The sequence below is a fragment of the Cucumis sativus genome, chromosome 3 (assembly GCF_000004075.3).
Source record: "Cucumis sativus cultivar 9930 chromosome 3, Cucumber_9930_V3, whole genome shotgun sequence".
Lineage (NCBI taxonomy): Eukaryota > Viridiplantae > Streptophyta > Magnoliopsida > Cucurbitales > Cucurbitaceae > Cucumis > Cucumis sativus.
Genome location: NC_026657.2, coordinates 35237885 through 35263057, shown reverse-complemented (window position 1 = coordinate 35263057; position 25173 = coordinate 35237885). Strand labels below are relative to the sequence as shown.

The 25173-nt window shown below is 33.4% G+C and overlaps 3 protein-coding genes across 3 annotated transcripts; all 3 read right to left on the bottom strand.

The window, feature by feature from the left end:
* Positions 1-331: 331 nt before the first annotated feature.
* Positions 332-6136, bottom strand: LOC101208633 (NADH dehydrogenase [ubiquinone] 1 alpha subcomplex subunit 2). Its single transcript, XM_004141104.3, has 3 exons — positions 5881-6136; positions 5658-5764; positions 332-752 (listed from the first exon to the last, which is right to left on the bottom strand). Exons 1-3 carry the CDS (start codon positions 5964-5966, stop codon positions 658-660), a joined length of 288 nt encoding a protein of 95 aa, XP_004141152.1. The 5' UTR covers positions 5967-6136; the 3' UTR covers positions 332-657.
* A 1890-nt stretch (positions 6137-8026) lies between these two features.
* LOC101208391 lies at positions 8027-17800 on the bottom strand. Its single transcript, XM_004141103.3, has 10 exons — positions 17389-17800; positions 16494-16563; positions 13647-13771; positions 13205-13313; positions 13021-13084; positions 12871-12926; positions 11611-11718; positions 10053-10202; positions 8862-9032; positions 8027-8696 (listed from the first exon to the last, which is right to left on the bottom strand). Exons 1-10 carry the CDS (start codon positions 17622-17624, stop codon positions 8463-8465), a joined length of 1323 nt encoding a protein of 440 aa, XP_004141151.1. The 5' UTR covers positions 17625-17800; the 3' UTR covers positions 8027-8462.
* Positions 17801-18194: 394 nt separating this feature from the next.
* LOC101208147 lies at positions 18195-22245 on the bottom strand. Its single transcript, XM_004141102.3, has 5 exons — positions 21946-22245; positions 20618-20729; positions 19010-19081; positions 18722-18927; positions 18195-18634 (listed from the first exon to the last, which is right to left on the bottom strand). The coding sequence occupies exons 1-5, from the start codon at positions 22053-22055 to the stop codon at positions 18526-18528; spliced, it is 609 nt and encodes a 202-aa protein (XP_004141150.1). The 5' UTR covers positions 22056-22245; the 3' UTR covers positions 18195-18525.
* Between the last annotated feature and the right edge of the window lie 2928 nt (positions 22246-25173).

Genomic DNA, 25173 nt, shown 5'->3' with positions numbered 1-25173 from the left:
TTAGCTTAGAACATTTTTTAAACTTTTAAAAGTTCACGAATATTCGTTTCAACCTGATTATAAAGTTGAGACATTTTTTTTTATAAGTATTGATTCCATAAAACAATTAAAGAGGGAAAAGGCTAAATTATTGATTCTATAAAACAATTAAAGAGGGAAAAGGAGTCTTTGAAAAGACGGTTCAAAAGTTTCAAAGGAAGACCACAATAGAGTCAACCAAAGCATCTTCGAAGACCACAGTAGTCTATAAAACAAAAACAAGCCACTCCCAAAACTCATCAACTTTAAAACTTTGCTAAACTTACCAACTTCTTGTGTGCATTCAAAAGGCTAAATACATCAAATGCTTTACTACTTAACGTTGTAGTGCTTTTCAATTTATCCTCATGGTTTCAAATATATTCTCTCATATTTTAATATATTTCAATCTAATCTCTCATTGCAAGAAGTATCCATTATGATAACACTCCCGGAGAAACTATTCATATAAACAAATAGGCTTACGTACCAGAAACAAGTTTACTCAAGATGAATCTTTGAGCAATAATCTCATAGAAGCAGACCGAAAAGAATGTAAACAGTGCATCTCAACAAAAGTTCCACTCGTGCATTTATTAACGTCAGTTGCCAGTAACAATAGCACAGCAGATCATTCCTTCATGATGCCCCGACTTTCACTAGGTCTTCGAGTGCCTTTGAGATCTGTGCCTCACTCAACCCCTCCAGACGAGCAACCCTCTCAATGCCCATGTCTGCCAAATCAAAAGGAAAAATAATTGGTTGCAGTAACCAAAACGAACATAAAAAGTGCAAACTGCAATCACAGATCCTTTAAAATTCAGCACATGATAACTCTTTAGAAAAAGAAACTCGTGAGATATTAGCATTCATAAGAAACATCTATTATCATTCACCAATTGTTCCTTGTGATCATGCGCCAAACCAGATGGTTAAAAAGGCAAACAAAGCACGTCCACTACTTCCAATTTCCAGGTGACAATCTCCCCAATTGTTTGAGGAAGTGTCATCTCTCATTCTCATAATACCATCAAGGTAATTCCAATTTCCATAACCACAAGCTCTCTTTGTCGATTTGCATAAGCCTCCTCTTTTTCTCTTCTTCACCTCTACTGCATTCTTCTACAATTCGAAGTTTAGTAGGCATGAGAATTAGCTAAAACAGCAGGGAGTTTCTAAAGGTGGCTGATGATCGACTCTACCAATCATCAAAACCACTAAAGCCCCCTTAGAAAGCCACTTTCGTTGAAAGAGGTATTGCCTTCAGGAGACTAACATGGAAGGTATGGAACAAACACCAGATCCTGAGAAAACCCTTGGAGGGATACTAAAATAACGGGCATCTTTCACTCTCACAGATACCCTTGTCAAATACATGTTTAGGGTTGTGGAAGACAAGTGGTTGTAGCCAATGATTAAAATATCGATGTCAATATCGATATCAAGATTTTAGTTCTATGGATATATTAATAAAATATTGATATTGATGAGTACTAATGTAATTCACAAATTTATCTATATTAATAATTAAGTTGTTTTACTCCCAAATTAAGTTATCCATATAATAGTAGAATTCCTATTCATATTGGACTAAGAAAATGATTTATAGAAGATGATGAAGATATCCATGGATATTTAATATCGATATTAAACGCTTCAATTTACGGTTATATGGACATACCGATGGATATTTCCATCCTTTTGTAGCTTTATGACTGCTTGTTTGCTGCAAGTCTACAAGTCTCTTTTAAATGTCATCACAATGGATTCTGGAATCCTTGACCCAAACTTGGGCAAATGCGCATGGAAGGATGAAAATAGTTATCAAAAGTTCAGACCTTTTATTTGGGAGCCACTCATAGGTATTGCTAACATTCCGTATAAAAATTGAAGGTAAACCCAACATCTACATTTCCCCCAAGTTCTCATGCTTCCTCACTTGATGAGTGTTTCAATCTCTTTTTACACAACAGTCATCAGTTAACCTTTCGAGCACCCTCCTGAGATGGAGTGTACAGTTTGCTGTCAAGTAAATTACCAATGAAGGGAAAAAAAAGTACCCTCCCTAAAACCGAACTTTTCTCGAGAAAGAATGGAAGGAATGCATGGCACACAAAAAGAGCAGGAGAGCATGACAAAAAAACAAGGAGCAAGAAGCAAGAGAAAACCACAAGAGCTACAAAAAGAGCTTCAACCTAACAAAATCAAAGAAAGATCATAATTAGAGAAGAGTCTATTAGCAAACATAATACTTCCTCACTTGATCTCTCCATTTCCCTAAAAAATTTGTTATTCCTCTCAATCCAAATAAGTCAAACAATAGCCCTTCCTAAAGCTGTTCGTTGGAACTATTGGACAAGCTAAGTAGAAATGTGTGTCACTCTATTCTCATTAACGAGAGTCTGAAAGGCAAGATAAGGGCTTTTAGGGCCCTAAGATGAAGTGATTCTTCACCACCTTTTCTCTTCTTGTTCGTAGTGGATGTGCTGAATAAGGTCTTTTTTCCCGATTGTTGAAGATTAAATTATTGAGCTATTTGAGGTCGGTAAAGAGAAAGGGTCTTATCTCACCTTCAATTTGCCAACAACACAATCCTTCCAGTAAGGAGAATTCATTCTTAATTTTAATGCATGCTTTTTTGAAGCTATATGCTTAAGATCAACGGGCGCAAGAGTCGATTTTGGCTAAATTGCGACAAAGAAAAGCTTAGGGCATGTTTGAGGCATCGGGTGGAGTGGGCTAATAGCCCACTACTTGTTTGGAGTAAGGGCTAATTTTAGTTGGAACTTAGGACTAGGATTTCAAATAACACCCATTACTATTCTTCAACTCTAAGTGGGTGTTTGTTTCAAGGGTTAAAAAGTTTGTCGGCCAACTTTCATACACCACTTTTGGTGACCGTCGCCGGCCAATCTCCTACCACCACTTCCAGTGACTCCACTGACAAACTTCCAATAACCAACTACGACGACCGCCACCAACCAATCTTCATTCACCACTGGTCAAACTTGAAGTTTTTCGATAAAAACACTTTTAAAAGAGAGTTGTCAAACACATTTGTGTTTTTATTTTAAGCAAAATATCAAAAGGGTTTAAAACTTATCATTATTACTAGATGTCTGTTTTAAAATTCTCTCTTCCATTATTTGTTTAAAATTAAGGTTTTACATTTTAGGAGATAGTGCTATGATATATATGTATATATGTATATATGTATTTGTCTATATATATGTCTATATCTATATATGTCCATGTCTATATATGCCTATATCTATATATCTATATATCTATATATATACACACACATTTAGGGGGAGCTGAAAAATAAAATTAGGCTACATTTTTTAATAAAATAATGACTCATTAAACTGCAATTGTGTAATTAAGCATATTTATTTACGCTATAGGTGCAGAAATCTCTAATTTAGTTTAATAACATTTTCATTTTTTTCTTTGGTCCATTTAACTGGATTGAAGACTTAAAATTAGCATATTATGATTAAAAAAGAAAACTATGATCTTTTTTAAATTAGTTAAGGTAACAAAAGTCTATGGAATTTTATTTCAAAACCTAAAAAAAATCAAAATATCAAAATATTAAACAAATTAACAAATTAACTAGAGAAGTGTAGGGTAATTATGACTTATGAGTTATATGTTTTAATTTAGAACCAATTTTGTACCTCCAGAAAAGGGAGCTTTATGAATGAGAAAGACATGAATTATATCCATACAGCACATTTTTAACAATTTCATGTTAACTAAGGTATCTCTGAAAAATGACGAAAAAAAAAAGACAATTTTTTTAACAAAAATGTAAATCTAGTTAATTTTATATTTCATGTAGATAATTCTTTGTATGATAAAGAATAATAGTACAAAAGAATTATACACGATCTAATATAACCTACGTTTAATTTACATACTATTATAATTAAGACTACAGTAATATGCACTCAATACATGGACTAAAATAATTAGCACCCCAAGCAGACTATAATAGTTCGCACCTTAAACACAAACTATAATAACACATAAATTATTATAATTCACAGTCTATAATGACCTACTCACACCCCAAACGCCCCCTTAGCGGTTGGGGGGATTTTTTTTATTGTGATCTTGGTTCTCTCCCTTCCTCCCACCTAGGTCTCCCTCTTAGAGGTAATCCTAAATTTGTTTCTTTTTGGAACACCTGTGGTTAAGGTTAGGAGGAGACTGACCTCTCACAATAAATGTCTTTTCTCTAATGCTTGTAGACCAACTTATAATCCCTTTGGTTCTAAGTGGTATTTCCATTTATAATTCCTCTCTATTTAGCGCTTTTTGGTTGGCTTGTATAAGCATAGAGAAGACTGTGCACGATTTCCTTTGGAAAGGGGTGGAAGAAGGAAAAACATGTGCATTTTGTTTGATGGAAGATCATTGAGAGGCCTGTGAGGGGGGGTAGAAATTGGAAACTTAAGGACTTGCAACAAAGCCCTCTTGGCTAAATGGCTTTGGCATTTCCACCCTTTGAGCCTGGAACACTTCGGCAAAGAATTATTGTGAGCAAGTATGATCCTCATCTCATCCTTTTGGGTTGTCATCAGGTAGGGTTAACACACTTACCGAAACATGTGGAAGGATATTTCTTATAAGCTTTCTTCTTTCTCTCACTTGGTTCATTGTGTGGTGGGGAGGGAAAGGAAAAGTATTTTTTGGAAGATCAGTGTGTGAGGGATAGACCCCTCTGATCTATGTTATTTTTTTATTTTTGGGACTGATGCTTTGTGGCACAAGGTTATTAAGAGCAATTATGGTCCACACCCTTTTTGCTAGGTTTCAGCCGATGAGATTAGGGGCTCCTCCGAATGCCCAGGAATTAGAGTTTTTCATTTTTTGTGCACTGCAATAAATTCTCTACGTCTATTGAGGATAGGTATAAAGATCCATTTTTTAGAAAATTTGTGGGTAGGTGGTAAACCTCTTTTGTTCTGTATTTCCTCACATGTACTAGCTTTTAGACAAAAGGTTAAACAGAAAAAGTGAATCAACAAATAAAACCCATCCTTGCATTTGTAAGAGTTCAGAAGTTTATATCACTATTATTCATGACTCGTGAGTGTCTCTCTTGAAAGATCAGCCACCGATATAAACAAAAGTAAGTACAGCTCGCGTTTTCTTTGGATGACAATGAAGGGAAAATAGGACACAGTGAAACTCTCGTGCTACTAATTTATCCTTCATTTTTGAATGTAAAACGAAGATGTCAGCGTGGGAATAGAACCCGTTGATTTTTAATTTACTCGAGAAACTACAGGACGGGTCAAATTTCACAGTTCACAGAAGAAAATAAAAAGAAAACTGCAAAGCTTAACAAAATAAACATAGAACAAATTCGTTTAGATGGGCATCTACAACATCCCTGGAAATGGAGACTTCAAAATACCATGACCTGACTATCTACCATGGAAAGAGTATTTTCGATCACTAATAGATGAAGAAAGTAAGAATCAATTTCAAAGAAGGACGACCCAGCAGATTAGTTAACATCACCAATTACGCCTATCAACCAATTGAAGTATAGCAGCAAGGAAAGCATAAAATCTCGAAACCTAGAAATGAAATCATTTGGGGAGTAGAGGGCAAGGAAGTACCATATCTAGCCCATAATTGGGGCTCGATTCCACTGCATTCGCGGATCAATATTGGAAATTTAGGATTCAAAGTCTTGAGGTCCTTGTAATTTTTTTCAACAAAAGCCCTGTGAGAGCCAAAACCATGTTAATCAAAGGATGTGTGAAAAGGTGTGGAAGGAGCAGGATTTTGTAGATTTAGAAAGGATCATAAAGCGTAAAAGAGAGATTAGAAAGGGAATACCTAGCGGGGGCGCTTGAAGGAGATGATTGGCAGAGTAAGATCCGAAGCTCCTTCAAATTCTTGGATAGCTTTCCTCTCCAAGCCATTTCCAACCTGTGTCGCTTGTTTTTCGTCACTGAACTTCTTCTGATGAACGAACCCGGACCCTTCCCAAATGCCAATCGCCTTTTTCTCCCGATGCTAACTGCTAAGTTAAACAAGCAATGGAATTTTGTTTATGAATCTTACCTATGACCCTTCGATTGACTTTCGAGAAAAATTAAAAAGCTTAGAATTTAACCTATCGTTTTTTAGAAAACTTCATATACTCTTTTTAACAATTTTGTAGTCACTATTTTACATGATTTTATGGAACCAAGGACTAAATTTAATTATAACCTATTTCAAGATATAGGTATCAAATTTGTAATTATTACATAATTTATAATACATTACATAATATGTATTATATTAAAAAACACTAATTGAATTTATAATATAACATATTATGTTTCTAAATATTTTTCTATGTAACCAGTAACTCTTTAAAATGTAAAATTAAAATTTTGGAATTAAAACATAAAAAAAATTTAGAATTTACTTGGATTATCGAATTTGAAAATTGTTTTAAGAAATAGAATTTTATCACATCTAAAAAAACATGAAACATAATTCAAATTAACTTCCAAACCACCAAATTAACTTCCAAATAAGTCCTTAGATTCAATAACTCATATAGTTGAAGGCACTTCAATTCTATTACCAATATACTATGAAGGTAGCATCTATCAAATAATATAAAATTTTATTATATTTTATATATATTTGAAAATGAAAAAAAAAATTCATTTTTGTTTAAACTTTTTTTACTTAAAAAAAATTATTTAAAATACACTTCAAAAGTTTTTTTAGAAGGTTGCTACTTATTTTTTAAATTAAACACTTGAAAATATATATTTCACACACGATCTTAAATTTGGATGAAAAATGTAATTGGACTGAATTTTTTTAAAGTTTTCTCAATACTCATAGCTTATAAAAATAAAAATAAAAATTGTTTATCTTGAAAATAGTTCGCTAGCTCACGTAAAAAAACAATCTTAAACTTTTAAATGTTGCATTCATCCTCTAAAAAAACAATTGCATTAATATTTTTAATCTTTAAAACAAATATTTACAAATAGCAAATTGTCTCAATCTATCAACAATAGATTCTCATAATCAAAATATGGCAAGTTATCACAATGTATCAATCATTTTTACCATTTCCTATAGATTTACCTTTCTTTAATCAATATTATCTATTCATTTTAACTCGAAATATGTGTTCTAAAATAAATTATTCGGTGTTAATCTCAAATTCGATATAGTTCAACTAGTCAAAGATGTCAACTTGATTAAGTGTTTTTTTCTAAATGTTCTAAAGCTTGTAATATGGTTGCACACTCACTAGTCAGGTTGACGGTTTCTTCTGTTTGGAACTCTTTTGTGAACTTGGTTTATTCTTCCTCTTTCTTGTTTTGTTTTTTGAAGGATAATATTCCCTTTGCTGTCTCCTCGATTCTTTATGACAAAACTCTTGTTGTCGGTTTAGTTGTTTGATTTATAGATTTCATTTTTTTTAAAAAAAAAGATGTCAATGAACAAGTTAACGAACACATTAACCAAAATGTATTATATCTCTCACTTTCAACGTGTTTTTATCTTCTCTTTGAAAGATAATACTCACAAAATCTGAAGAGCAACCGAAAGAACCTAATATATTTTCCACCAAGGGAAGTGAACCAATTAGAAAAATTATTATACCAATTCTTTCCCTAATCTAAAACATCCAGCTTTCTTGGCAACCTTGTGAATGAAAAATTATTTCCATTTTTAGAATCGCTCTACACTCATACATCAAAGAATGTATAACCACTTTGACCTAAATAGTTGCGACCAAGAATGAAATAAAAATTATGAAAAGTTGTACCAATAAAATAAAGATGTAAAACTAGTCATTTCACACTTATTATAAATTATATATAGTATAGATTTCTACCACTTTTAGAAACGTTTCTAAAGAAGGAAAGCAGAAAACATGGTCGATTACAAAATACTTATGCTTCTGGTTCTTCTATATATATAAAAAGGAAACGCAGAGGAACATGTCCAAACTACCTTGAACTAGTAATCACCACTCAAACACACCACCTTCAATTTCCTATTCCCTGTGAGAAACTAAACTTAAATTGAGAAATATACATTATATTTTTGCTACAAACAGAAAAAATGAAGTAATTACACAAGAGTAAATGGGTGGATTTACAAATATAGTCTGTGAAGTTGTATAAATAGTGATCCCAAGAAGGCAATGGAAGTGTTTATAGTTACAGCAATAGCAAGTCTACTTGAAACAGAACATTATGGAAAGAAGCAAAAATCAGTCCAAACTCCAAAGATGCCACAACTTACGACTCGCCATGCTGTTGTGCGTGTATGGCTCGTTGAGAACAATATTGCATTCAGATAAGAACATTAACCGAAGGGTTGAGCAATGCAGAATCACACATCCACTGAACATATATATGGGATGGTGGCAAATTGAAAGCCCATGACAGCATCTATGGCCTCAAAAGTTTCGGACCTATGTTTGAAGACATCCAAGATGTTACCACTTCCACAAGCAGGTTTAAATCCTTGGATGCTTCAGCTTGGAGAATTTTCGAGTCTACACCTAATGTGTTTCCCACTTCCCTCGCAACGGTTTCCCAAGGTGTTCCGGCGGTTAGATTGGAAAAGAGCTCACTACCTCTATTCACAGCATCCGCCATTGCTGGTGGGATGTCGGGAAGGCCCTATAAATAAGGAGAAAAATTAATCAATCTCAAATAAGATAAGAGAACCAAAAAGAATCAAATCTCAATCCTGTCATCTTTGATGTTTTCGGAAATGGTAATGGCAATAATAAGAAAATAGTGTTTCATTTTTCATAGATGATGAAATGGGGTGAGATGGAGGACCTGCTGCAACGGTAGCCCATGATTGCCAGGCAACGCCCGAGTCGACATGTCCAGCATTGAACTAATTGCAGACTCCGAGCTAAGCAACTGAGCTAGTATCAAAGTTTCATCGATTGTATCATCCTTGAACTTTATGAGAAGATTGCGGGAGATGCCATAGTATGACTTCACCTGATCAGCATTCCACAAGAACAAGTAAGAGCATTTCTACAACTAGAGTCTACGAATTTCTTTTACCCTAATTGTGAACTGTAGACGACAGGCAGTGCAGGTATATCACTATCCATCTTTTAGTGATAGTGATTTACAAAATGCTCGAGAAGACCACAGGCAGTGCAAGTATAAAACCTTGCAAGCAATTTACACTTTGGTCACAAACTCGAGAAGACCAAAATTGCTACACAAACACAAAATAATGCCAAACAGTTTGCAGAGGGAGTGAGTTAAGCAGCAAGATATACGTCATATATCATTTAAGAAATCTCAAAATAATACCATGCCAGAAGTCAGCTGCCATCTTTAGAGAATGTAAGGTATCTCTTACAAATATGACGTTATTGAACAAGGAAATGCCTTAAGGCAGCACATCCCTTTCCCTTTTTGAGAATTCACTACTTAGCAAAAAGATGAAAAGGAAAGACTCTCAACCTCACCGTTACACTACCCTCCCTTACACAAAAAAGATTCCTCTCTCACTCTCGTTGGTCATCGCTCCCCCAACATTCTTCCAACGTCCCTCACTCCCACAATATAACACACTTCCCTCCACAGTTACATTTCTGCTCCTCCTGTACTGATGGTGGCCTAACAGAGAACTTAGGCAATCTCAGGAAATGCTAATAATTTTTCCCAAAGAGAAGTCGTTATTTACTCTTATACTTGGGTAAACGTAATTGTGCAATCAGCAAAATTTATTCTATATCCATCCAATTCTGAACTTGTTTAAGCGTTCAAGTCAGTGCCCTTTTCAAATTTGATAAAAGCCAGATAATTAATTGCACAAAATCCAACAATAAAAACACAAAAACCCAGCTATAAAGTTAAACAGCTTAAAACCAAATGTAAACTATCAGAAGCAGCCAAATAAAATACTTGTGTCCTCGTAGAGCCACCCCTACTACTAAAGAAAAAAAATAGAGAACTAAACAATATGCATAAATATTTTTTTGTTATTGTGGGCAATGAACATACAATTCGTCGAGTTTCCTCTGGCTTTGGAGTAAAATCTTCTCTTCCCCTCACCAAATCCATGTACAAGGGAGGCAGCTGCTCAACTAAAGGAAGAACTTGCTTCACTATTGGAGGGCTAAGATTTTCTAATTGTTTCATTGTCATCTCTGCCTGCAGATGCATAAAAACAAGAGACGAGATTCTTGATTTTCGATAAAAACTACCAAACGACAAGGGAAATGAGCAAGATAAATAGAAGACACAAGAAGTGCAGAAAACTGATAATCCAATTCTCTATCAGAAAGCATTATCCATCTAAAGCATCAGGTTTGAGTTCTCAAGTAGCCAGAAATCCTATAGTAAAAAACAAATAGAAATTATACACCACAATTTTTGTATAAACAAATAGGGAACTGGTAATGGGTAGCAAATATTTTGTGTATTTATTTTCAGATAAGAAAAAGGGAATTGGCAAAGGGGTAGCAAAATATTTCGTATATTTGCGAATCTAGCTATAACTTTTTAACTTTTCAAGTGAAGAAAAGTATTTTAAATCATTCCCATATTTTTTTATCATTCTGGTTTTATTTTTATATCTACCAATTATATAATTGATTTACTATCAAAATGCATCTCCAAGTTCATGGTACACTAATGATATACACCCAATTTATTACCAAAGTGCATTTTAAATTAATGGATACATAAAAGTTATCCCTAAAATGCATAATGAATGAATCTTGATACAGATATATATGTTGTATACTATACTGAAGTCTATATCAAGTTAATCTTGAACATAATTGTCTTCTTTCCATTCAAAAAAATTACACTATAACAAATAAAACAAAATGAGCAAATAAAATTCTCTATGATGTTTATTAAAAAAATAGATGAAACATATTATAACTAATAATCAAATATTATTCAGATTTGTTAAAATAACAACTTATTTTTCTCATAAAAATCAATATCCATTATTAAAAACTAATAAAAAATTATAGGTTAAAAACCTACCTCACAACAAAATTATATGTTCATACACCTACATACATATACACCTGTATATACATACATGTACATATATGTGTTGTGTGTATGCATGCATGTATCTACATTTTTAACCTATATACATACATACGAATTTGAATATGCATGAAAATATAAAGCAGAAAATAAATTCTTTTAACCTACATTTTAATATGAGATGATGTTTAGAATCCGAATTCATTTTCAGAGCTCCTGTTCATATAGATTGAGCATGTAATAGTTTTAGAGTCTCAAGGGCAGCACATTGGTAAGTACAATTTCATTCCTTTTTTTCCCCAAAATCTGTAGAATTTAGACCCATAGAGCAAACAGTAAATAGGTTAACCTAGAAAATACCCAACTCGTGTTAGTTTATGCTACAACTGCTGCAAAATTGAAAATTATGATTGTGTTTAATCCACTACAAAATATAGTCATGAAATTTCAGAATAACAAATATCTCAAAACTACATTTGGAAACTCTAACAGCAAGCTTTGAAAAAACCATGCACGGTAATCACTAGAATCATAAAAAGATAAAATGTCTTACCCCTAGACGAAAAGTCGGTGATGATGCAATTTGTGATAAGAGAGGTCCCATGCTTTGAGCCATTGGAACAAGCACCGGGGAGAACAAAGGAACAGCTGAGCTTGCCTCCTGGGAACAGAGAACTTTTGTCAATTCTCTAAAATTCAAGATGGTGACACGAACAAAGAAACATCACAACACATGAGTAGAGCTTCATAGCTTTTTTCCTGGAGGACCATGGTAATGTTTGCTCTTGGTGAGATTTCAAGCCTTTGGGCTTCAGTTTCTAGGTAGCATCATACTTGGATGGAATCCCTTTTTCTAGAGGAATTTTTGGAGGTTTGGTTTTCATTATGTTCTTGTATTCTTTTATTTATTTTTTTCGATGTAACCCGTTGTTTCTATATTAAAATAATAATAATAATAACAACAAAATGAACATAAAGACGTTGATTAACATATTAACAGCATAAAATGTAAATACTAATAAATAAAAATGCTATCACATAACAAATTTTATATGGCATAGCATAGACTTATTTTATTAAGACATTTAATCAGATGCCTTAACACTACTGATCCCTGATGCTAAGGCCTTTTCTCTTCTTTTCTTTTTCCAATTAAGAAAAAACTTCTAAAACAGAACAAAAAAGTAGAAAGTACACATAAAATGCTGCCAAAACAAAATTGTTGACAATCCTACATTGAAAAGATGAAGAGACCACAATCTTTATAACTCACTCTTTTATTGGCAATTGGAAACCTCACATTTATCAAGTATGGCATCAAGGACCAAGAAGCACAAACGAAATTTCAACCAAAAATTGGGAACCGGCCTAAGAATAGTGACAAAGAGACACTCACTATCTTGAAGGGGCATGTTGAGGATCCCACATCAGAAAAATGAAGAAAACTCACAATCTTTACAAGATGCATGACTCTCTTATTTTATTATCAAAGTTATCACCATAATCATGTCCCAGATACTTCTCTCCTCAATGTAAGGTTCAGTTTTATCAGCTATAAAATTTAGTTGTTGGAAAATTCTACATAAGGTGTACTTTATTTCCCGTCTTAAACATGCACTTCGTCCATGTGCTTAGGTGCTACAAAACCTTTCCGTTTTCATGCAATTGCCCAAACACTAGTTCTGACGACCTAGACAAAGAAGCTATATCTACCCTTTCGTGGTAATAAATGCTCAAACCTGACAAATTGGTATTGGACTTGTCTTTATCCAACAAACTCCAAATTCATGTATATGATATATGGCAAAATTACCTTGTTATTGAATGCCATCAATACATTTCCACTTCTTTCCACAGCATATCTTGATCCTGATGAAGAGATAAGTTAGCAATCTAACCCATTTAATTTGCTGCAAACCAAATGAGTTCCTGACATGACATAAATAAAGAGATGTTATGATACCAATCAAAAGGTGGATGACAGATCCCAGAGAATGGCCAACACCAAAAATGGGAAGATCTTGTACCTGTATGATTAACTAATTAACTTTTCCCTTCGAGATTTTTTTTGGGGGGGGAATGAAAAAGAGAATGTTTCTCATCATAAATAAGAGAAAGAGAAGAAAGAAGAAAACAGAAAAACTCACTGAGTCAAGAAATGCCCGATGACACCTATCAAATTTAAACTGCACTTCATCCGCAATTAAGAAATAGTCAAATCCACTGGCATAGGGTGTTGCAATGATGAAAATACCCCTGATTCATAATAGTGTCTGATCAAATCTTCTTCGTTTCTTATTTATAAGTATATAGTCTACAAAGATCTGAAAATCATGGACTTAAAGTCTATCAAACAATTAAACATAGTACCACAACTAGTCTGAAATTGGATAACCATTTTAAGAAGTTTAACAGATCAAAGGACTATAAAAGGAAGTATGTTAAAAAGTTCTGGTGCCAGTTAAAGGAACAAAACACTCGGAAAGACAGATACACATCGCTATCCAAGTATAGAAAAGATATGTGACCTATTGAAATATTAAATAGAAAAAAATGATTTCATACAGAGAGTAAAACTAAAAGCCTCACTTCTCGGAAAGGCGCTCCAAAAACAAGCGATATGTAAGCTGAGGTGCAGCTCCAACAAATATACCCCCAACAAAATGTACAACATATTTTGGGGTTGTGTTTCGTGGTTTGAGAACCCATGCTCCCTGAAATTTTACAATGCAGATAACTTTCTTAAGAATTTCTGAGAAAAGAATGGGGAAAAAATGAAGGCTCTATTTCCTAAAATTCTATTAGCTTGTGTAAGGAAATTCTGAAAATATGTTGTGCCCAGTGGTTCTTCATCCTAAGCCTTGATACAAACTCATTTTTTATATGAATAATTGAAATTTCATTCAGAGAAAATGAAAGAATACAGAGTCATACAAAAACAAAGCCCAAAAGAATAAAAAAAAGAACCAAAACATAGAAAGGGGCTTCAATCAAGTAAAAGTTTAAAATAAGACCTCAAAAGAATAATACAGAAAAAGTTGCTACTGACATCTAGAGAGAGATATGGAACCTTATGGAGGACCAAACATCATTCGAGGTCCTCTCAAGCCCTCTAAAAGTTCTTCTATTTGTCTCACATCAAAGAACCAACAAAACTATTTACACCCCAACTTGCCACAGAAACCTCCCCTCTTGCGAAAGGGTGGATGATGACGGGATGCTTCAATCATATCTCTAGATCCCCTGGGCTTGGCAAAGGATAAGCCAAACACCTTGGAGAACCAACCCCTCACTGTTGTGCAAAAACATAGATCCAAAGAATATGATCAAAATCCCTGCCGTCCTCTTACAGGAAATGCAACCTTAACCATTTATACTCCCAAAAATTTTATTCATCCCACCACCGATTGAACAATGAACAGAATTGGGAAAAGAAATAGAGCTATTTAGAGATACCTTCCCAAGGATCACTGGAAGTACCTTTAACCCACCCAAGATCCATCCAAAAGGGAGTGGTCATCTATAATTGCTCATATTGACCTTGTATCGTAAGATTTCAAATTCACAAGGGAAGTCCAACAACTATTAGCCAACAAATCCTTGTTTCAGGCACTTAAGTTACCTGTATATAATTCCTAAAATCCACTGGTTTTGTAACCAAATCACCTCTCACCTTACTAAATGAAAATCTTTCCACTCCTCAATACCTTCTCATAAAAAATTTCTCATAAGCTTCTCCAAGGTATTACTATTGAGTAACCTAACCCAGGATCCCAAATAGGATAATAAAGTAGATTGAAGTGCACCTCAAAACTGACTAAATGAGATTAAGCATACCTCCTATCAAGCAAAATATTCTCTTCGTGCAACTCAAAATTGACTAAATAAGGTTCTCTTCTATGGGGAGAGAGCCCACTTTCGAATCTCCATTGGGTCCCAAAATGAAATGTGTTATTACCAAGGAAAAACCCTGAGTGGGAAGAAGAGAAACACCCTACTTCGCATCCTACAAAATCCTTCTATTGATTATAATGTAAAAGGCTTTCCAGTCGGTTGTAACTTGATATATAAGCCTAAGCCACCTTCCAAAGTTGAGATTCCAGCCCCCATTTTTGTTGTCCCCAAGTAAGTTCACTGCCTTGCTGCTACATGGAAAGGAAAAAAGAGTCAAACATTTTTCCACAATGCCTCTACTGAAGAAATCCTCAAGCCAAAAGAAGAGCAGCTACCACCAGCAGTTCTGGGAGAAATATAGTTGCAAAGGAAATCTATATGCCTTAGAATGCCAAACCAAAGACTTCAGAGCTAAACATTAGCAAATGGAGGGAAGCTTGTCAAAGGTGATAGTGGAACATTTAGCTCTCAATTTTCCAAGGTGTGGTTAGAAACTCCATAGAATTTCTAAATTCTTTAGAGAGGAGACTTTGTTCCTATCCTTGGTTAAGACTAAACCAAACCTGCCATTTTTTTCTCTTTTGAACAAGAAACAAACCTCTACATTAAGTAAATGAAATGAGACGGTGCACCCGAACATCTCAACTAGGTTGACACCCCATAGTAACTTACAAGTAACATATCCAAAAAATTTAAACTGGGCATATCCAAAAAGAAACTTACAAGTAACATAACAATGTTCTTTCCATAGAACAAGACAAAACAATCCAGAAATGTAAAACTTTAAACAGTACAGTCATAGCCATCAAAAAACAAGATTGATCACCAAAACTACGAGAAAGATCTAAAGGAAGAGTTCCATCTGATCATTTGTAGCCACATCTGCCACCAAGGACCTACCACGTCAGAATGCAGGGATTTTAATTCATGGAAATAAGAGCAGTCCAGTTCAAGCTAATCTCCTGACTTCAATAATCTACAAAAGCCTTGGAGAGAGAGGATCAAGGGGATGCAGTCAGTCGGGCTGCTTCAAATCTAGTAAACTAAGGAGTACCCTTATCATGGAAGACTTTTTTGTTCCTTTCAAACAATAGATCTGCCAGCACTGCTTTCACCGCGTTACTCCAACGGAGTTTTTTATTTTTTTTTTAGCTTTGGCCCCATCAATATCTGTGAAGAATTCCTCGCCCGCCATTTAAGGTTGGAAAAGTTTCAATCTTCCAGTTGCCAAGATGTGAGCTCCTTTTTTCAATAGGGCCTCCCAAATAAAATCACAAACCATGATGGCAATCGAACTAGTTTTTCTAGGGCTTCCAAAACCAGATGGTAATGGGAAGGGTAGATTCAAAAGGACCACTTGAATATGAGTGAGCCATCCTCTTTTGAGTAACAACTATTCCACTTACCAAAGGTACTAAAGAGTATTGCAAAATGTATATTTTCCGTGGACTATATGTACCAATACATGTATGGAAAGCAATGGACTTCAAGTCAAACGTGAAAATCAATAAAATAATGAAAGATATGGTAATTGTAGATCACCTCAACTTCTGTCCAGTCTTTTAAACCACCCCAGGCCTCTTGTGATTGCCTAACTGTCTCAGTTAGTAATCTGGGAACATAGGAGAAACTTTTTCTTAGCAACGGTATGCAAGAAGATAAACATTGAAAATTAAGGATTCCATTTACTTCATACAAGCAATGATTCATGATTCAACTCAAATAGTAATTGATGAATGATAGAATGTAAAATTTAAAATGTAATTCATATTCTCTAACTGAACTCCTTATATGTGTTTCTTCTCCTATGTTAGTTAGTCACACGGTGTTTTGTATGTGTGTGTTTATTATTTTGTATGAAAACAACAACCAATTGCTACCAAACTAAATCCTGCTGAATAAAAAACGCACCGCTCTATGAGGCTACCTTTTGTTGGGAATATTTCTAATACTACGAAAGTACATAATACTCTGTTAGCATTTGACATGTCATTAAATAATTTATTGATTAATTAAATATTTAATGCATAGTGCCCATGTAAACCTTAAAAGCTGTGGTAAGAAATAAATATACTACTGTAATACAAGAAATTTCCTCCCTCTCATTTATATCCTCCCCTATCACTTTTCTCACTCTCCCTATCCCAAGCCTATTCTAACTCTCTCGAACTCCACGTTCATGGATTTCTAAGGAAGACCCAATTGAAAAGGGGTCAACAACATCAATACACACACATTGCGGATGAATTAAAGCAAACTGAAAAAGAAGTACGGGAAAACGCTGAACTAGCAGGAGTTGACTTAACAAAACAATCACAACTCCCAGCATATCAACCAGACAAATTGACTATAATCATGGAAACAGCAACAAAATTCCCGAAAAGAGAAGAAAGAAATGAAGCCCACAACACAAAAGAAGGAAAAGAGAAGTGGGTACCTCTCAATATCAGAGTAGAGTTGCAACGCAGTGGAAGTAGAAGGAGGTGGTTGTTCGTTGCCGGAGTCTTGATAATTGCACTTGATTCGGGTGCGTCGAATGAACTGATGGCGAGATTGACGTCCAGTTAGAGCTATGGGGAGCTTGAATTTGTGATATCTTAGCGATTGATGATGGAGGACGGGATGGGAATGGGGATGCCGATGAGTATGCGTTGGCTTCAACAGACTGGCCATCCTCTATCTTCCTCGATTCAGATTTGTTTTGCGTTGATTTCAGGATTATTGGCCAAATCATTTCACATCGTACTCGAAATTGTTTTCACAGGAATAACAATTCTTTACGCAAAGACTGAAAACTCTAGACGTTCCTCACAAAATAAAATAATAAAAGTAGTTGTAAGAATAATACACTTTTTAGTCCAGATGAGATAAAACTTTATTTTATATCCCTAAAGTTTTGGAATTATTGAATTTTTTTTCCTGAAAACATGAACTTCATTAAACCCGCAATAAAACCCCAACAGAAAATAAATAATCTTGATTTTCAAAAAAATAATAAGAAGAAGAAGAATTATTGGATTTTTGACAAAGATATTGGCCTAATACCATAAAAATAGTAAATCAAAGTTCCTATAGTGATAATATCTAGAGATATCCAATATTGTTGGGTAAAGATAAATTTAATACCTAAAGATATCTAATATTGTAACCCAACGATATAAAAAACGAGAGTGGACTTTAATATAAGCAGAGTATTAGATTTTATTAAATTTCATAAAAGAACCCACAAATTAACGCCAAACGTCAAAAGAAAAAAAGTATATATGTGTGTAATAGCCGTCAGAACTCATACAATCGGAAGACCATAAAAAATTCTATTATATTATTTTAGTATAACACATATAGATTACATTAACAAAATAAATACTACTTTATGCCATGCATCAGCATGCAAAATAACATATTGGAAGAGTTAAAGTTGAAACTTCAGTAGACAATTGACCGCTCGTGACTACAGATTCAACACGTTTTTCAACTGTACAAGTCTTCATTCGCTGCATCATCAAGCCCCTCACTTCTTGTAGATAATAACAAAGGAACAAATCTATAGTATGAGATAGTTTTTCAACCAACTTCACATTGCATTTTCAGCTGGTTGGGATTGGTATGTTCGCCTCCTTAACTGGGACTCCGTTGCTGGCTGCTGTAAGAAGATTTTGGTTGGATCATTTGGATCGACATATCTGCAAGTTTAACGGCAAGAGCATAATCAAATGACAAATTCCAACTTTCCAATGAAACAAAATTGGACTAAAATCAACATTACGTACGCATGTCTCATCATTTCATCGACAGGAGTTTGTGCTGCCTGCAATGGATCCACTCGAGGACCTGCATTCATATGTTGATTGTATTGCCTCACTGAAGACAGCAGGTTGAAGAAGAGTGGCACAAAAGTACCGCATCCCCCTTCCTTGAACAAAATCTTAAATGAGTGAGTTGAGTAGAGAGCCCTGTGCTGGTCTTCAGGCACCACCTGTAATAAGGTATTAAATAGGCAGCTAAAGTAGGACTCGGACATACTAAACAAGATGTTGTCTAACAGTTGGCATGCTTACAGGTTCAACTAATCCAGATATATTGTTGCAGAAAAATATTGGCTGGTTAAATTTCTCGTCACGAACATAGAGCTGCAAAAGCAACAAGCAAAACATTAGATTGCAATGCAAGAAATGTCAAATAGAATAATGCAGTCCGATTGCTATTTAGGACTAAAGAATATAGACACATAATGAAAAGAGGATATATTAATCCAAGGTAAGGTCGTAAGGACTCAATAATAGGATTATTCTTCAGTTGCTTCAAGGTGATGCCGTGAGAATTCAAAGACATCAATGTGTTTTAACAGTGCCGCCTTTCCGCAAAGATTGCGTGAGAGTACCATTAAGGCCAGGCAGCCAAAGGACATGTTGGAAATATTTGTGAGATCTTATTAACCACGATGATAGATATATAGAGGTACCTTGGTTATAAATATAAGAAGCTAGAATTTGCGAAGAGGTCATATTTTGGTGCGTCAATTCATAGAGGGTGGATTGTAGGAGAGACATAGCTCTTTGCATTTCATGTGTTTTTCATATTGAGGATACTTGCAAACTGCTACAATATCTAAAAGTTCTCATATAAAGGAAATAGTGCAGATAGTAAGACCAATACTTTTCATGTCAACAAAGCTCTACTCCATATGACTCAGGAGGTAGAAGATTTATACAAGAATAGTAGGTGGTTAAAACGTGGGACGTCTTTTCTTCAAGCTTGGAAGGTGGTATCAAAAGTATGATAAGCTGAGGTTATTGCATAACATGGGGTGGATTAAGACTTTTAAGAGGTCTTGCTTAGATGATGTATAAAGAGGTAATAATTGAAGGAATTGGAGAGAAAGTGAGGGCGGAGTCATTCAGTGTTATTAAAAGACTAATTTTGTGTATGAATGCTCAGGTGCAAGAACCCGATGGAAAGAATATTCTAAGTGAAAATTGTGATGAATCACATCCAAGGTGATTGCTGAAAGGGTTTGGGGTGATCACCAGCGTTGGAAATGCACAACAATCCATTTTCACTTGAAGACTGAAGCAGGTAGGATGTGATTAACGGTGAACAGTGAACATTGTGGACGATTTGGCTATCAAGGGAAAAGGACATATGTGGATAATCGCTAGGACGGAGGGTGAGAAGTCTAATGATTTCTAAGAATACAATTGATGCAATGAATTAAAAACCAAACCCACAGCTAACAGAACGGAGAAAAATCAATTGAATTTGTAGAAGTAATGACATTTATCTCTTAAAAGGTCTATGGTTTGGGAAAATGTAAAAAGTCATAGGAAACATGAGTGATTTGAGGGATAAAAATGATGTAGCATTGAGAAGAATTTAAATAGTTTTCTAGGAAACAAGATTTGCCTTTATTAGACTAAATATGAAGCAGTTACCGAAAAACAAAATGAGCAGGTTAAGTGTTTTAAAGATAGATTCACAATAAAAAAAAAAAGGCGTCAGTTAACTAATTGAGAACAGGAAGTATTCTTAATACAGCCTTCTAGGAATTTGAAAACAAAAATCCTTTTGTTTATCCTTTTGGTTATCCACAATTCAGTCCCATAGATAGACAATTACAAGAACAGTGCATCAAGAAGGGAAGTAAACATAAAGAGTGAATCCCATACCAAAGGCATGTCGAATGCAGTAAAAACTGGATCTGGTTTATTTGAGACGAAGACCATGCGTACATTTGATAAGTAAATAGTCCCTTTTGCTTTCACACGATCACTATTAGCCCTGAAAGAAAGAGGTAAAACCCATTATGGCCATGCCCCATCCCTGCCATTTACAACCTAGTTCATCGAAATTGATACAGAGGTGGCATTTACATCTTTCTTTTCTTTTTTTCTTTTTCTCCTTTTTTTTTTTTTTCCTTTTCGGTATAGGGACCAAACACTATTCAGAAGGGAAAACTGCATACGAAAAAAAAAAGGAGCAAAATGAAATCGTTACACTTCTAAAATGCACATAAAAAAATGCAAAACCTGCTGAATCCCTTTAAGAGAAACAAATTTCATTGATGAGTGAAATAAACGGGTAATAACCCTAAACACCTAATGGTGGATTACACTATATTTCAAAAATTAGGAACTAAAGAAGAACGGTTATAATCACTGAAAGGGTGTTTACATTTACGCCAATGCAAAGCATGAAAAAGGAGCACATCCATATAATGATCAAAGATAGGAAGTGTCCCCAAAAATGCGTCCACTCCATTCTCCCCAAAGAAACCAGAGAAAGACTCAATTGAGAGCAAGCCATAAGATTTTCTTCTACCATGGAAAGCTGCTCCATAAGATTTTATTTGCACCATTGACAATCGATTACAAATGAGCATGCATCCAGGTAATTTAGTCTTGTGGTTATGCTTCTTCATTATCTACATATGGCCTGTTTTTTTTAGGTGCTCATTGTAACTAGGTTAATGTTTCTATTCAGTGGGTGTAATTCTTCGCAAGAAATTATTGAATACACATTTTGGATCATAATAAATTAAAAGTTGTTCCTGCTACTCAGCCCATAGCAAATTCAAAGACAACGAGCCAAGCAAAAACCAACATACAAAAAGGGACTCCAAACAATCTCTAACATTGAATTGAAATAAAGTAAATAAATAACAAACAAGCCCCTAAATTCAACAGTTCCTCCTTGCGTAGACAGTATGAAAACTTCAATAACCAATCACATCTCAAACCCATCGAACACAGTATTAAAAAAATAAAGTTATATACAACGTTTCCATGATTAAGGCCGATCAGAATCTCTCTGCGCCCAGAATCAACTAAAATTCACAAATCGGATAACCAATTAAGCCAGGAAAAATTTAGGAAAAAAAAAACAGAAACAAAATTAAGCAACCATCAAAATGACACAATTTAAGAAATCACGAACCCAGCAAATTCCCAACAGCGTTAATGGGTATCGAAAAGGAACTAAGAAGAACGGAACTAACCCGGGGATCTTATCAATCTCAAATTCAACGCCATCTCTAGCCAATACGAAAAGCTCGTTGGTGAAGGGAACGGGCATCCCATTTGGAAAAAGATTAGGGTTGAGAGCCATGGAAGATTAAAAATAAGCCGGTCTGGGAAGATGCGAGATTTAAAACTCAGTTCCCTGCCAACTTCCACGAGCTTCTGGATAATTCGCTGAGGCAGAAGGAACCTTCAAGAATGGCGGATTTTTGCGGAAACGAGCCTCTTCTTCTTAGCTAAAACTGGGTTAATTCAAGCTATATCTTAATTATCGTCGACATGTCATTATAAACCTTAGTGATACCAAGATTTTACTACTCAATTCCAAATAAAATATTCAACTTTTGTTAAATTAAAAATAAAAAATGCTTCTAAACTTTGTAATCCGTTTGAAACAATGTTAGTATCTATATTTTCAAAAAGATTCAAAATCATTGTTGATCTTAGTTTGGAAAAAAATGGTTAAAAGTTTTGTTACGAAAATATCTTTTAAAAAATCCATGAAAAACTTTTCTAATATCTCCAAACTCAAATAATAAAATTTTTAAATTATTTTGATTGATTCAAATTTTAAGTGTATTTTTTCACCCACTACAACTTTAGAACATAAAATTAAACTTTTTTTTCTAAAATACAGTCATTTCACAAACTATTCTAAAAAAAATGGAGTTAGATGAAAACTATGGATAAAAATAGGTTAATTTTAGATTCATCACTTCTTTTTAATTATTTATATATATATATATATTATTTGTGGGTCTCATTTTATCTTTCCTACACTTTTACTTTTTTATTATATATATTAAATATTTCACATTATAAAAACATATTTACTTATTAAAATAAGTAAATATATTTAAAGATATTAATTTGAATAAGTAAATATATTTTTATAATTGAAATCTTTAATATATATAATGAAAAAGAAAAGGGGTAGGTTCTACTAATATATAAATAATGAAAAAACCAATCATAGAACCCACAAGTAATATATATATATAATTAAAAAGAATGAATGAGTCGAAAACTACCCTATCTTTGTGAATAGTTTTGGTTCAACCCAAGTTTTTAGAATAGTTTCTCAAATTCACTGTATTTTAGATCAATGATAGTCTTTTTAAATTTTATCTAAGTTTAAAAATATTTACTAAACTTTTCGATAGCTTTTACGTGTATTCTTTTAAACAACAATTTACTCTTTTTTTAATTCAAAACTAACAATAAGACTATTTTTTTAAGTTTATAAATATTTTTGTAAATTTTAAAAATTTAAGCACATTTTTTTACCCCTAATACAAAGTTAAGAGCATTTTTACAATTTAGCATTCAGTTTTTACCTCTAAATTCTTATGTGGCATTAATTTTCAAGTTTTCTAAGTCTGCAAAAATAGCAAAAATAATTTATGATAATAAAGTTCATGTCACCTACATTGTCTAAATTGCAAAAACAACAAATTTAAAAAGAGATTATCGTCGTCAAATGAAAAAAATAAAAGTGTTATCATCTTTGTTTTTTTTTTTATCACCTAATACAATTTTTCTGAGTTTAGTCCAATATTATCGTTTTTATTATTTATTCAATTTTGATAATTCACACTTATTTTAACAAAAAAAGGGAATGGAAAAAAAAAGAGAATATGAATTATTTAAAAAACTTATAATAGGTGGTAAGTAATTGGGTCATAGAATTGAGTTGGAATGGATTATTGGTTAAAACAACAAAGTCTTTCTCCCTCCCTTCCATGTTTCTAACACCATTTCACTCCAACAACAATCTATAATTATCAACTAATTTTAGGTTTGAAACAATTGAATTCGTTTAAATTTTAAAAAGATGAGAGCTATTATAAAAATTTTCAATAGTTTTCGTTTTTAAACTTAAAGTTAATTTAAGTTTTACCTAATTTCATGATATTTTTTAAAAATAATGTAAAATTTGAAACATATATAAAAAATAGTGTGGGTGTAAGACTACTAGAAAAAAAAATGGCCTGGATATATGAAAAATGGTAAATTTTTTTAAAATATGGGACAGCAAAAGAATTGACTGTTGAGCCGTATGAGGTAGGAAACTCTCAAGTACGGTTCTAAGGGAAGGAATTTACCTGCCTATTCCGACCGGGGAGAACATGCCATTCGACAGGGAGATTCTAAAATTGCGGAGGCTTGGTGATTTGAGGTACACGACTTTCATGCAGCTTATATACGTGGGCCCCACATTTTTTAATTAAAAGAATTAAAAATTGGAAAAAAAATACGTGGAATTTTGATTAAGAAAAAATTAAATTAAAGTAGAAAAATGAATTTAATAAGAAACCTTGAATATTGAAGATTGTGATATTTAAATATATATAAAGAAAAATAAACTAATAAATTAATTTAATAAAAAAAGATATTTTTAGAATTTGAATGTTTAATATATATATTATATTATATGTGAGTATGTATATATAAATAATGAAAAAAGTGAAATGTGTGGGACCCACGTATATAAATAATAAGAAAATAAAAATGTGGGACCATACCAGATCTGAAATATTGTTAAAAAAAAGTTGGAGTTGAAATTGGGGATCTTTTTTAAAAATAATGTAAAATTTGAAGCATACATAAAAAAAAATAGCGTGGTGCAAAACTATTTTTAAAAATAGGTGATTTGGGTACACGACTTTCATGCAGTGGACCCCACATATTATATCAGTTTCAATCACTGATATTAATAAACACATACAGAAGTCTACCATATTTATTATTGGTAGAATATGAAATTTTGTTATATTTTGTAAATATTTTCAACCGTTATTTCATTTATAATAAGTATTGTTTTTTTTTTTTTGTAAGTTTTGATTTATCCCAAATTTCAAATTTTAAGGAAAGTTTTACGTGAGAACTCTTTAAAACTTATCAAAAACATGGTGAAAACAAAAGAAAAAAAAATAAAAAAGAATGAAGTTTAACGTTTAATGTTTAAAATTGAAATTGGACTTGTTGGAAAAAGATAAAATTGAAGATAGAGAGAAAAAGATAAAATTGAAGATAGAGAGAAAAAGATACTTAGTGAGATATAGATTAGAAAGTAGTTTTTGAAAAAGGTTAGCTTTGGAAGGTGGATTTGCTATAACTAAAAATAGCAATTTTCCAAAAACAGTTCAAAGCTTAAAGAAGAAAAAACAATTGGAACAATGTTAAGGAAATTCTTTTTTAAAAAA

Excerpts from the sequence above, each read along its gene's own strand:
- LOC101208633 (XM_004141104.3), bottom strand. The coding sequence starts at position 5,966 with ATGGCTTGGAGAGGAAAGCTATCCAAGAATTTGAAGGAGCTTCGGATC. Across the intron at positions 5,765-5,880 it reads CCTTCAAGCGCCCCCGCTAG|GGCTTTTGTTGAAAAAAATT; the intron begins GTATTCCCTTTC and ends TGGCTCTCACAG. Across the intron at positions 753-5,657 it reads CCAATTATGGGCTAGATATG|ACATGGGCATTGAGAGGGTT; the intron begins GTACTTCCTTGC and ends TTGATTTGGCAG.
- LOC101208391 (XM_004141103.3), bottom strand. The coding sequence starts at position 17,624 with ATGGCCAGTCTGTTGAAGCCAACGCATACTCATCGGCATCCCCATTCC. Across the intron at positions 16,564-17,388 it reads CTCTACTCTGATATTGAGAG|ATTACTAACTGAGACAGTTA; the intron begins GTACCCACTTCT and ends CTATGTTCCCAG. Across the intron at positions 13,772-16,493 it reads AAGACTGGACAGAAGTTGAG|GGAGCATGGGTTCTCAAACC; the intron begins GTGATCTACAAT and ends GTAAAATTTCAG.
- LOC101208147 (XM_004141102.3), bottom strand. The coding sequence starts at position 22,055 with ATGGCTCTCAACCCTAATCTTTTTCCAAATGGGATGCCCGTTCCCTTC. Across the intron at positions 19,082-20,617 it reads CTGCATTCGACATGCCTTTG|CTCTATGTTCGTGACGAGAA; the intron begins GTATGGGATTCA and ends TTGCTTTTGCAG. Across the intron at positions 18,635-18,721 it reads GATGAAATGATGAGACATGC|ATATGTCGATCCAAATGATC; the intron begins GTACGTAATGTT and ends TTAAACTTGCAG.